The following is a 13,161-nucleotide window of genomic DNA, read 5'->3' on the forward strand; positions in this document are numbered from 1 at the left end:
AGTTTCACTCAATTCAGAGGCTTATGGATTTCATTGTAGAGGAAGGCTAAAACTAAGCGGATTTTTTTGGCTAATTCTTTGCTGCCATTGTTATCTTTCACGGCTGTTGTGGCGTCGTTGCTGCCAGGTGCTTATGCAGTGTAGATTTCTGGGAGACCGATGTTAGGATCCTCCAGGTTTAGATTTCTCATTGCTATAGGCAGTCATTTGCCCACTCTTGTTTGAAATTGTTTGTGAAGTATGATGGCAGAGTAGATTCCTTTCTGATAGCTATATTCTCTTCCTTATCACTAAGGGAATTACTTAGGATTTTGGGTTCCATTCTATGCTTGGTCAAGTTTTTTCTGTTGGCAGGTTAATTTATCTTCTTATTTTTTTACTTCTAAATTAGAGGCAATGCTTTACGTTTTTCCTACACTCTTCTTCTTTTTTAAGCTCTTGAGGATATGAGGAATCTTGCAGTACAAAGCTGATCTTTGGAGACTTCAGGCATTACCAAATTCTGATAAATAACTTGAGGATTTTGCTAGCATATCAGACAAAAATGTTTCTACCTTTTTTTAAGCTGTTTATAATGCTGCTGCTTTTTTTTCTTCTTTATTTTGATTGTTTTGTCCATAGGCCCTACTCTCAGTGCTTAGAGAAAGTCACCGCACAAGAACTGTTTTTAGAAAAGTTGGTGGATTTGTGTATGTCACATCTTTACTCGTTGCTATGGAACGATCTTTGTGCTCGCCGCCTAAGAATGGCTGGGAGAAAGTAAACCAGAATCAAGTGTTTGAACTGCTTCACACTGTGTTCTGCACATTGACTGCAGCAATGCGCTACGAGCCAGCCAACTCTTACTTCTTCAAAACAGAGATCCAGTATGAAAAACTGGCAGATGCTGTTCGATTACTTGGCTGCTTCTCAGACTTAAGAAAAATAAGTCCCTTGAATGTCTTCCCTTCAAATACACAACTATTTCAAAGACTTTTGGAGGATGACCTAATATCCCTGGATTCTGTGTCACCTACGCTAAGACACTGCAGCAAACTTTTTATTTACCTCTACAAGGTAGCAACAGATTCTTTTGACAGGTATGAACTTTGCTTTTTTTTTCCCCTTTAACTCTTCCCCCGCCCCCCCCCAGCGTTCCTCAAAATAGTTTTTTTTGAAATATGTTCATTGCAAGCTTTTGTATTTCCATTTTAATCTATTTCTTTGTTCCTTCACTCCAGTGAGAGGAATATAAGGTGATAACATCTGACCAAATATTGACTTAGCTTGCTGGTGTTCTCCAGGGTATGCAGCATTCTCTCTGATGTTGAATGTTTTTGTCATGGCAGCAATTAAGACAGAGATGTCAGTTTATGGTTATATTTGATGTGTTGAAGCAACCCTATTAGTTGATAGGCAGACTGTCTGGTTGCTTTATCATACAGATCTACTAGATTTTTACGCTTTTACGAAGCCAAATGAAAAATCGGTTCTTGAACGTCACACCATAAGTTCACATGGCCTTCAGTATGGGACTTTAAATAATTAGATAATATCACGATGACTTTAGAATCGTAGAATTGTTTAGGTTGGAAAAGACCTTTAAGATCATCAAGTCCAACCGTAAACCTGATACTGACAAGCCCACCGCTTAACGATGTCCCTAAGCACCACATCTACCCGTCTTTTCAATACTTTCAGGGATGGTGACTCAACCACTTCCCTGGGCAGCCCGTTCCAATCCTTGACAATCCTTTCGGTGAAGAAGTGTTTCCTAATATCCAATCTAAGCCTCCCCTGGTGCAACTTGAGGTCGTTTCCTCTTGTCCTATCGCTTTTTACTTGGGAGAAGAGATGGAAACCCGCCTTGCTACAGCCTCCTTTCAGGTAGTTGTAAAGAGTGATAAGGTCTCCCCTCAGCCTCCTTTTCTCCAGACTAAACACATCTAGACTAGACATCTTGGTTTAGATGGATTGGCATGTTCTTTGAAGTTCTAGCTAGTCTGTAGATTACTGGTTTTTAAGTTTAACTAGGAGACACTCCCAGAATTGAACAACTAGAACTTAAATTATTGCTAAATTATACTTGAAGTTGATTCAAAATGACAACAAAACTTACTGAAATATGTGTTGAAGATTGGCTTGTCTGAAAGTAATTGTCATCCATAGTTTAAGGTACAAAAAAGTAAACCACAGATGTAAGCTTTGTATCTAGGACCTTGGAGCTGCTGCACCCCAGCTATTTAATCCATGTGACCGTTTTCTTCGACAGGCCACCTAGTTATGCAAACACAGGGTCTGATTTTCCAAGTGTTGAAGGTGTGGCTGTGTATGCTGAGATATTAGTAGAGCTGCCAATCAGTCAGGGTTTCTTTAAGTAGGTGACTAGTAAAGTACAAACTTCATGGTTTTGTTAATGAAAATTTTGCCTCCAAAACAGCAAATCTTAATGCTTTTTTTCTTGTTTAAAAAACAAAATAAAAACAAAGAACCAAAAGCCAAGTCCAGAAATCAATTTACTTGATCTCATTTTAAAGTATTATTAAACCATTTGGATAGGGGGACGAAAATGTATATTAAGAATGTGTTGGCATGTACTGTAGAAGTTATAACACTGGCTAGCAGTAGAATATGAGGAATCAATGGGGTAAGTAAATCCCATGGTGGTGTTGAATAAATGATCTCATGAAGTTTTGTTGGTTTTTTTTTTTTTCCTGTCATCTTCAGTGACTGCATTCTCTCTGCTTGAATTTTCTGATCATTGTTCTTTGTAAAGTTTACATTGATTTTTATTTCTTACCCATGTTGGTTATACTTAATTTACTCAGGCTTTACTTCCTCCTCTCGATTTCTGCTGTCTAACATTGAAGGATGTTCTGTTTTGCTAGCATGGTCATATCAGTAAACCTCTGTGGAGTAATGAACAAGCACTGCAGAGTTGTGCCATAAAACAAGTACACGCTTTGCATGTCTGCGTGTTTACCTGATGCGTGTCATTCAGTAGCGTCCTTTGTCATCTGTGTTGTTTCTGAAGAATGGATCCTAGTAACGATTTTATTGGCACTTTTGTAAAACTAACAGGCTTATAGACTCTGGTTTCTTCTCTAACCTCTCTGTCCTACCCCTGTCTGTTTTGTCTGTAGTCGTGCAGAACAGATACCTCCTTGCCTGACAAATGAGACTTCTCTCCCCTCTCCCTGGGGTACGCCAGCTTTGTCCAGGAAAAGGTACCGACCCTTTAAAGAGAAGTTGATCTCACTTCTGATTTCTCTCTCACTGTTGTGTTTCTTAGTTCTTGGGTTTTTTTTCTCTAAGTTGCTATTTTTTTCTGAGGTGTGCATTTTCACTTGTGTGTTTACTGGATAAAATAAATGTAAAGGTATTCATAGTGAATCCTAGGTAGTGATGCTAATGTATGAAATCAGAGATGTCTCCATACTCCTGAGGCACTTAAAGTTAGGTTCGTGATTCAAAAACAAATAAGGTCTAGTATAGGAAACGATCTAAGGGAGGTATAAATGACACTCTCAGGAACAATTCAAAGAAGTTCAGACTGTGCTAGTAGATCAATTAATACACCAGGATTTCTTTTTTTCTTGACTAATTTTTCAAGAAAAGGTACTTTCAGTAGGAAGGCAGATAGCTTGTTAAGATGCTCATTTATTAGTAATTGTACAGAATAAAAAAATAAAGAATGAACCTGTCAGTACTTGACTATCAAATGATGTAGAGGCATGCTAAATTAAAAGGTTTGGAAAGAAAGCACAAATGGCACAATTCAGAAATCCTAGCACCCAATTCCGCCCCTCACCCCAAGCTACTGTCTTTTCTTATACATCTTAATGTCTGGTAGATTATTTTTTCTTTTTTAAAAAAACCCCAAACGTTTACTGATTCAACAACAGTGTGACTTACAGACCTGTGAAGTGATGAAAAGATTTTTCCCGGAGCCCCCAGGGAAGGGGGCAGTCATTTGTCATCTGAAGATGCAGGTTTGGCAGAGATGTGCTTTTGAAGGCTAAAAAGACATTTGAAAGACGGTGGGTTATCCAAGTGCAGGTGCCATGTGTAGAAAATACGGTCATTCTTGCTTGGTGTTGGGCTTAAAATACGCCATCAAGTTTCATGTTTGGAATGTAAAATATTTTGCAAAGGGAAACAACCAAAGCTGCTTTTGGAAACTGCTTTGGAAGGAGATGTTTGTATTTGAGCAGGTTAGTAAAGAGAAGCCTTCTGTCTTGCTGAGTGACTTTACCCAAGTCATACCTGGGTATTTTTGCAGGGTCTAGCTTGGACTTTCCCAATAATCCAGAACTTCTCAGACTGCCATTTCCTTTCTTTTCTAACACTGAGGCATTTAGGGACAAACATAGCAGTTTCAGTTCACAGAGAAAAACCTTAGCTGCCAAACTCACACAGAATCACAGAATGGCAGGGGTTGGAAGGGACCTCAAGAGATCATCTAGTCAACCCCCCTGCTAAAGCAGGTTCACCTAGAGCAGGTTGCACAGGACATCGTCCAGATGGGCTTTGAATATCTCCAGAAAAGGAGACTCCACAACCCCCCTGGGCAGCCTGTTCCAGTGCTCTGTCACCCTCAAAGTGATGAAGTTCTTCCGCATATGCAACTGAAACCTCTTATGTTTTGGTTTGTGCCCGTTGCCACTTGTCCTGTCGCTGGGCACCAGTGAGAAGAGTCTGGCTCCATCCTCGTGACATCCACCCTTTCTCTCATTTAGTCTGAAGAAACTCGAAGAAACTTGAAAGAAAACAGCATTTCCTGTGGAGGCTTTTTACAGCTTTGGCCCCAATATTAACCTCTAGTGTTATGGTTTGCCCTTTGCTGTACTACATCTTGCTGTTCTCCCAGGTGTAACCGGCATGACTGCTCAGGTTTGCTAAATTACTCAAATGCACAGGTATGCAAAGGCTTGCAGCAGAATGCATACAATGTCTGCCAAACAGCAGCTGATTCCAGGGTGTAATGAATAAAAGAGTGCTAGATGGGTAGTTGACGCAGCCTGATAATTAAAATATAAATATATGTATCTATAAATAGATAAATTAGGCTTCCTTTGTTTGTTTGTTTTTTGTAGTACTGAAAATGCAAAGAGTTATTTGAAAACTGTGTGGTATAAGGCGAGGTAAAGATTGAATAGTTTAAAAAGTCAGTATTCCTGGGGGATGCTTTGGGCAATTCAAGTAAGCACCGATGTAGTAACGTGGGTACTTGCTGAGGTAAAGGATTGTGTTTGACATGGATATTCACAAACAAAAAAGGCCTCTGGGTGATAACAAGTTCTGTAAGACTCAAAGCAAAACTGGACAGAGAGAATGATTGTGCTGGCCTGGGTGACTTTTCAGATTCTTTCTATAGACGCATGTTTTCAAGGGAAAAAAAAAAAAAAAGACGGGCTAGGCTTTTCAGAGAGTCTGTTTGAGCAGCTGTCTCTTTTCTCACGGTTGTTCAGCATCGTATTGATCATTCCTAGTGAATTCAGTGCCAGTAGCTGGGATCTTCATACTTTCAAAAATAAGCAACTTGGGTTTTGTAGTCCAATATTATTTCATTTTCTTGTTTTCTCTTTTAAAATGTCAGATACAGTCAGATTCTGTTGAAGCTGACTCTTCGGAGAGAAACGTTTGCTCTTCCCTTACTGTTTTCTGTCTCCTTTACTTTGCTTCCCTGGGATCTCCCTTGTTGCTGTGGCCTGTTTTTCTGCCTTTTGACTCGTAAGACTGGTGCCTGAGGGACAGCCCTGTGCTGTTTGGCTGAAAGAGCAAGCAGACTCTATGTACACAAATAATTCTTATAAACAAAAATAGTACAGTTCTGGTTTTGATGCACATGGTCTAGAACAGTTCTGGATACATAGATATGCTAATATTCTCTCTCAAGCATGTCTGCCACATCTCAAAGCTGTATTGCCCTGAGGAGTGGTGCCCTACCAAGTGTCCTCCTTTATGTAAACAGAGTAGGTAGGACTCCTCCAGACCATGCGTTGGGATGGTGGTACACAGCTGTCATCCCTGTTACCTGAAATGCGTCGTTCTTCCACCCCTCCTGTATAGTTTGAATCAAGAACTACAGCTTTGCCATTTGTTTGATTCCTGTAAATTTTCGCAGAAAAAGCTTATCTTGGCAGGGCGTTCTCTCTGTTTACTTTTTGAGAGGATGCTTTGGGTCTGACAGGGTGAAGTAGAGAGTAGAATGTACCTTTTGGCTTTGAAATATTTTTAGCCATTGTTTTTACAAAGTTTGCACGGTGATCACTCTTGGGGAATGATATGCAGAGGGTTTATCTACAATAAATTTTACTTATTTCTTTCCAGATGAAAATGGTGTTATAATTATCATTAAGAATTCATTATATAAGTTAAGGTTGAATTTTTTTTTGTTAAATCAGACAGATCTATGTGTCATCTTTGGTATATTGCCTTTTTCCATTGTCCACTTCTTCCTTTCTTCTCCCTTTAAAGGGATTATATAAAGAATATATAAGCATGGCTAAATTAATTTATTGCAGGTTCTGCACTGACCTGTAAACCAGTGATATTCGATGAATACATTGACAAGATTTTGTAGTATCTATTTTCTTTTCCCTGCCTAGAGAAATCTTTTTGAACTGTGGTTTTTTGTTGTTGCTGTTGTTTTGATACAAGTACTCCTTATATGGAAAAACTAAATATAGAAGGTATTTTAAAATTATGTGAAAAACTTTCAGTAGTACACACTTTAAGCACATAACTTGTACTTAGATTGCTGTCAGAAAAGCAAATTGCCTAGTCTTGACTGTATCCCCTTTTCAGCTTGTGGTATGTAACGTCGAAGCCCAGGCCGCCTGAGGCCAGGATCACGTGCTTGTTTGTGAATCATACTGAGCAATGGCTCGGGTTTTTATTAGGCTCTTCCTGTTATTACTGTGTTATAACCTCACAGTTTACCTAATGAGGTGAATGTGATCAGGATGCTTAGAAGTAAAATTTGTGCTTGAAAGTGGACGGAAGCTTGATCTTCAAGAATGTTTTGGGGAGCAGAGTTTCACTAGACTGAAGAGCATTCTTAAATACAAATGGATATTTAGTTTTTAAACTGTATCCTGTAAAACTTGCGTTGAGATGTTCAAGGTGACATTGGAAAGAGGTAGCAGTTTTCTTCAGATGAAGAGCTGTGCTATTAGGATGACTGAGAAATAATTGCCTGTGTTTCAATCTCTGCATTAAGACAGAGAAAAGGGTTGAGATAACATCTCTCTATGATAGTATTACCAGTTCTGTTGTTCTTAATTCCATTTAATTGTAAAAGAGACAATGAAGCTTTCCTCTACCTGCCAGATGTTTCAGTGAGTCTGCTAGAGAAGATTAGGAAATTGATGGTTAAAGAGTTTGTAAAAACACTACAAAAATTTATTTGGGCAAATTTTTTTTCTTAGTGGTTGGTTACAATAGAATTGCAGTACTATCTCACGTTTGCTGTATTAGTAATGAGTAAAACATCAGTAATTCAATCTTTCTTCAAAACCTCTCTTTTAAAAAGTGCTCTTGGATTGTTCCAGATGCCAAGCTGTTGTTGATCTGCCATGAGCCTTTTTGACAGGAATGCTTTGTTGAAACACTGTTTATCCACTCATTTTCCAACCAGCAATAGAAGATCGCGCTGTACTTCTGGTGTCCTGTCTTAGGCTAAATAATCCATTGCCTCAGCCTTCTCCCACACATGAAGTTTCTTGCTGGGCTGTGTGTGTTTGAGTGCAACCTTCAGAGTGTTTAGGAGAGAATTGCGCTTGCAGCCTTCCTCATCTCCCATCTATGTCCTGCTTTTCCCAGGAGAAAAGATTTCCTAGTAGGAAGTGAGGGTGAGGCACAGTGAGTCTCCAAGTGTTATTTCTGTTAGGATTAGGGGTGGGTAGATATCTGTCGCTGAGAACAGGGGAGAGGAAATGCCTCTCAACTGATTTGATAGGAAGAGACCTGTTTATAGCTGGATTCACTTCTTGTAAAATGGCACACAATATTTGATCTTCAAGAAAAACTGTTACATAGAGTTTGTTTTCTTTCTTCTTACAAATAAGCATATATAATAAATACTGTGAGAATATAGGTTGGTTTTTTGTGGTTTTTTTTTTTAGTGGTGAGCATGAGCCTTTTGAACATCTTTTGCTTCTGAGTACCATCTTGAAAGCATGTGTTCAGTAAGCTTCTAATGCTGTTTGTGTGTTGAATCGTGTGCTGAAAGAAGAATGGCATCAAGCTGATACCTCCAAGAGTTTCAATGAGAAACATGTCTCCAGCTCTCAGCACAAGTGGCTGCTTCGAAGTTAGTGTGTCAGAACCTCGTTTCGCAGGATCAGACTAAAGCAGCTTAATGTAAATCTAAATTGCTGTAGCAGTGATGGAAATACTGAGGGCATATGGACTGCTGGCATGAGTGTACACAGAGACCACCTTTATGTTCCTGTAGGGTAGTTGGAGATTGCAGAGAGTTTTGTGATAGTGCATTTTATAATCAGTTGTTAATGAGGAGCAAATGTGGAGAAATTTATTCAAAGCTGAATTTGTCCAGTGGTAGCTTGCATACAGCTGTCACTTTGTACTGCCACTGCAACTAGAATGAAAAGAGGGAGGCGATAAAGGCAACCCTAAAGTTCTTCAAACTGCATCACACATGGGGAAAAGGCTCCCAAGTTCAAGCAGAGCCGAGAAACTGAGACCTTTCCAGGTTGTCTTTGGGGAAACATGTCCAGCAGGTTTGAGAAGAGGAAAACGCTTTGTCTGTCTAACTGAAGGAAGAGAAGGGAGAGGGGGGAGTAACATCTATAGGCCAATTCAACTTTACAGCTGTTTGAAAAATGCAAAGCTCATAATAGATGGGTGTTGTAACCGTGGGATGTTTTCTGTCCTGCAGGCACGCATATCATTCTGTTTCAACACCTCCTGTTTGCCCTCAGAAAAACATAGCTGATGTGAAACTCCAAACAGGACCCACATCCATACAAAGCTCCGATGCAGTCATTATCCACCCTGGTGCTATGCTCGCGATGCTGGATCTTCTGGCCTCTGTTGGATCAGCTACACACCCAGAGGTAGGGAAAAAATTCTGCTGTCTTAAGCTTTGAGAATGACTGGGAAAAAGGCTATGGGAAATAGAAAAATCAATGACGCCCTCTCATTTCATGCTGAGAAGCTAATACATTTCACAGACTAATGGAGTTGAATAACTGTGGTGACATAGAGGTCTGATACAAATTGTTTTCTTTTATAGACTTGGTTTTGTTTGTCTCTATCAAATTCCTGGCAACAATGTAAATGTAAAGAAATGTCAGAGGTGGCCATCAGATAAGTTTCCAAGCATTGTGATGAATTCTTGTTTTCCCTGATGTACCAGGTGTTAATGTGTAGTATGAGGAGGACATGGGATTGGGCAGTATAGCTCAGTGTATACATGCTGTTTGAAATAGCTGCGTTATGTTGTAGTTCGAAAATTGTACTGCCTGCTTTGTACAATTCCCAAACTAAAACCTGTACTGGTGGTTTGCATATAAAGGATTTGTTGGATGTATTTTGAAGTTGCTTAAGTATTTTTTGTTTGAGATGTCTTCCCTGAAGAACACTGTTTATTTTTTTTTTAAAAAAAAAAGTTCCAAAAGCTTACAAGATTTACTAGACTTGATTCCTTTTTCTTGTCCTCTACTGGTGGTGAGCATGGCGACTTTCTGTCTTCAGGGCATTAAGTTGGCAGTTACGTTGGCAAATGTTATGTATACCTTAAATTTTGTAGAGATGATGATGATAAATTACTAGGAGTTAGCTTATCAGTCACAAATATAAAAGTTCCTAGTACACTCTAAGCAGGTAGAACTTCTAAACTGACTTGCTTCTCCTGGTGAAAAGGAGAGGTTAGTTCAACCATCCTTACCTTAATTGTTTTTCTTTATAATGGTCATGGTAATCCTTCGTATAAATTACTGTCCTTTTCCATAAAGAGGTGGAAGTGTCTTTTCACCCCCACCCCCAGTGCACACACCGCCCAACACACACACATGCCCATATATTTCAGTATAGGACATTTTGTGTATTTATTGATAGTGGTAATTTCCTTTTCATTATTATGCATAAGGGCTTCCTTTTATTTGCTGTCTCAGTTTGTGTCTTCTCAAGCTGCGTGCTCTTCTTTTTTTCAGCATGCGCTCGATCTCCAGCTGGCAGTGGCCAATATCCTGCAATCTCTAGTGCACACAGAGAGAAACCAGCAAGTCATGTGTGAAGCTGGGCTCCATGCACGACTTTTACAAAGGTGCAGTGCTGCTCTGGCTGATGAGGACCACTCGCTGCATCCGCCACTGCAAAGGATGTTTGAAAGGCTGGCCTCCCAGGCGCTGCAGCCGATGGTGTTGAGGTCAGGAAGATAGCGTTCAAGTCCGGTTGAGCTGAGCCCTGCTGCCTGCGCTGTCGCTAGCTGGCTGTAAATGGCTCGGATTGGTAGAGGGCATAAGTGACCTTGTGTGGTAGTGATCGCATGGGATCACGTTTTATTTCTCATCAAATAGACTGTCTTGCTTCTGTTAATCAGCATGTAACCCTGGAGATGCTGGGAATTGGACGGTGGGGGAGGAGGGAGAAGTGTGGAGTGGGGAAATCTGTTTGCTGTTTTTCACAGAGATTGTACTGAATTTAAATGCAAAAAAATTTGCAAATCTTGAGAGGCTATCAAAAAAGCTGTTCCTGCTTAAGTCCTTCAGAAGAGGAAACATGATGTTTTAAAAGCAACACTGCTTTTAAAGAAGCTCCTTTTAAAAGAAGAGGATGGATTCGCTTTTCTGTGCCTCAGATTGGAAAACGTTCAAGCCAGCAGTTTTATTTAGCACTTGAGTTTGTGTGAAGGAAATGCAGGAATGTGATACCAAGAGGTGTCTGGAAAAATCTGGGGGGACACAGGTTTAAAAAGTTGATCTTGCATATTAATACAAGTAGGTTTGTACATTTATGCTAGCACTAGAAAAGCAAGCTTGAAAAGTTTATGAGCATATTTTGAACCCTCTAAGTACCCATGCAGTTGTATGATGCTTTGGATTGCTTGTTAGATTCTGGGAAGACCTTCTTGTGGCTTTTATTATAAAAAGGGGGCTTATAAGAACAATGGAGAGACTTTTTACCAGGGCCTGTAGTGACAGGACCAGGGGCAAGAGTTTTAAACTGAAAGAAGGTGGATTTAGATTGGGCATAAGTGAGGGTGGTATGACACTGGAAAAGGTTGCCTAGAGAAGTTGTGGATGCCCCATCATTGGAAGTGTTCAAGGTCAGGTTGGATGGGACTTTGAGCAACCTGATAGTAGTGAAAGATGTCCCAGCCCACAGCAGAGGGGTTAGACTAGATGGTCTTTAAAGAGCTCTGCCAATCCAAACCATAGTGTGATTTTTGTGATCTCAGCTGGAATAAGGAACTTCATTGTATTATCTCCTATAGATCACCAACTGGCTGACCTGCAGCCAGGACAGCTGGTTGGTTCACTTCAGTGGCATGTAGCAGCATCAGAAATGATTCTGCAAGGAGCATGCTTGCTGGTAGTCACATCGCTGGGACTTGAGCTTCCCTAAGCATAGATACTGATAGCATAGGTAGCTGTAGATATAGATAGTATAGTTATCTGTAGATATAGATGTCGATAGCTGTCAAAGTATCCCCCAGCCAAATCAGACACGCAGATAAAACAAAGCTGAGGTCACTTACTCACTTCAGCCTGTGGGCTGCCTTTCCAGATGAGTTCACCTTGCTGAATGTGCATCAGCGAGCATCCTGGTGTTCTCCTACAAGATATAGCAGCCTCCTACCAAGTCTTTGGAATTAAGAGAAAGGAATTGGGAGCTTTATCAAAATTGTTTGATTAGTTAAAATAATGTCAACTTTTGAGAGCATGTGTCCAAAACTTAAAACTTCGAATGGACTAAATGTCTTTCTTGTAATTATGCATTAGTTTGATTATTTTCTTAGTTAAAAGTTGTGTTTATTACAAGTAATTACTGTGTTTATAAAAATGGTATTGGATTTGGTGCCATTCTAGGCAAATAAAGAGACAAAATAATTTGTAAATTTTTTATTCTCTTTCTCAGGGAATTTTTACGCTTGGGAAATCCTTTGAATTGCGGAGCTTGGGACAAAAAGCTGTTGAAACAGTACCGAGTGCACAAACCCAGCTCACTCAGTTTTGAACCGGAAATGAGAAGTAGGTGCTGAAGTGCTGGAAATCTGCGTAAAAAATGTTTTGGTGACACCCCCAATTGCATACGTATGGAAAACTTGTAGATAAGCATCCAGAAAAACCTAACTTTGCCCCAGCTTTGTATGAATGTGAAATCATCAGAACAGTTTGACTGGAAAAAGTTCTAAAAGCAGAGGGAATGTAGTACTTGTATTTAATACTTATCCGGTGAGATAATTACAATTTTTTATTTTAGGAACAGTAACTATTAAGTATGATAGTAGTTTGCTTTTAAGTCCTGAGCAGATCCTGAGCGTGTAGTTATTTAACAGTAAGAGGAAAAATATTTTTCTCAGATACTTTCATGTGCACATCACATGTCATTAAATCTATGTGGTCTCTCTCATGGGTTCAGTAAGTTGTCAGATAAAATAAGTGAAATTCCTACACTTAAGCATAATTCCATTTATTTCAGCTAGACTCAAGAACCTGGCTCATCATTAGCATCACTGGTAATGAGAAAGAAACAGAAAGAATTAAAAAGGGGAAAAAAAAAAAAGCACAATTTACCTAATCTGGCAGAATGTCAATCTAATAATTGTTTCTCTTATAAAAAGAGGTAGAATTTGGAGTTGAAACACCCACATTTAATTATTTAAAGTTCAGCACTCAGAGAGGAGAGGTCTCTCCACGACAACTTAGTTTCAGTTTTAGTCCTGGAATTAACACAGTGGGAAGGTATTCACAGCGTATTTTGATAGGATATTCCTAGATTATAGATACACATGTGCTTATGCAGTGCAAATTTTCATTATAACTTTTGTGGTATCTTGTCATGGAAGTTCATCCATCTCATAGAATCCTTCATATCCTATCAGCAATTACACATCAGCTCTGATTATCATACTGGAAAGTTACGTCTGGTTTTCAGCCATGTAATGAATGAGTCTGATAAACTGCACTGAATATCTGAAACTGGTGGATT

General features: G+C 39.5%; 1 protein-coding gene across 7 annotated transcripts in view; it reads left to right on the forward strand.

The window, feature by feature from the left end:
- WDFY3 (WD repeat and FYVE domain containing 3) overlaps window positions 1-13,161 on the forward strand; it is a 141,774-nt gene that overhangs the window by 54,571 nt on the left and 74,042 nt on the right. For 6 of the 7 annotated variants that reach the window (XM_035895518.1, XM_035895519.1, XM_035895522.1 and 3 more), the window contains 5 exons: window positions 622-1,079; window positions 3,123-3,206; window positions 8,885-9,062; window positions 10,161-10,375; window positions 12,088-12,200. In XM_035895518.1, the coding sequence (XP_035751411.1) occupies window positions 622-1,079; window positions 3,123-3,206; window positions 8,885-9,062; window positions 10,161-10,375; window positions 12,088-12,200 (1,048 nt within the window). The remainder of the gene's footprint in view (window positions 1-621; window positions 1,080-3,122; window positions 3,207-8,884; window positions 9,063-10,160; window positions 10,376-12,087; window positions 12,201-13,161) is intronic. The other variant, XM_035895520.1, reaches the window with a different exon arrangement.

This window comes from Egretta garzetta, unplaced genomic scaffold (genome assembly GCF_000687185.1).
Source record: "Egretta garzetta isolate BGI_Z169 unplaced genomic scaffold, ASM68718v1 scaffold615, whole genome shotgun sequence".
NCBI lineage: Eukaryota > Metazoa > Chordata > Aves > Pelecaniformes > Ardeidae > Egretta > Egretta garzetta.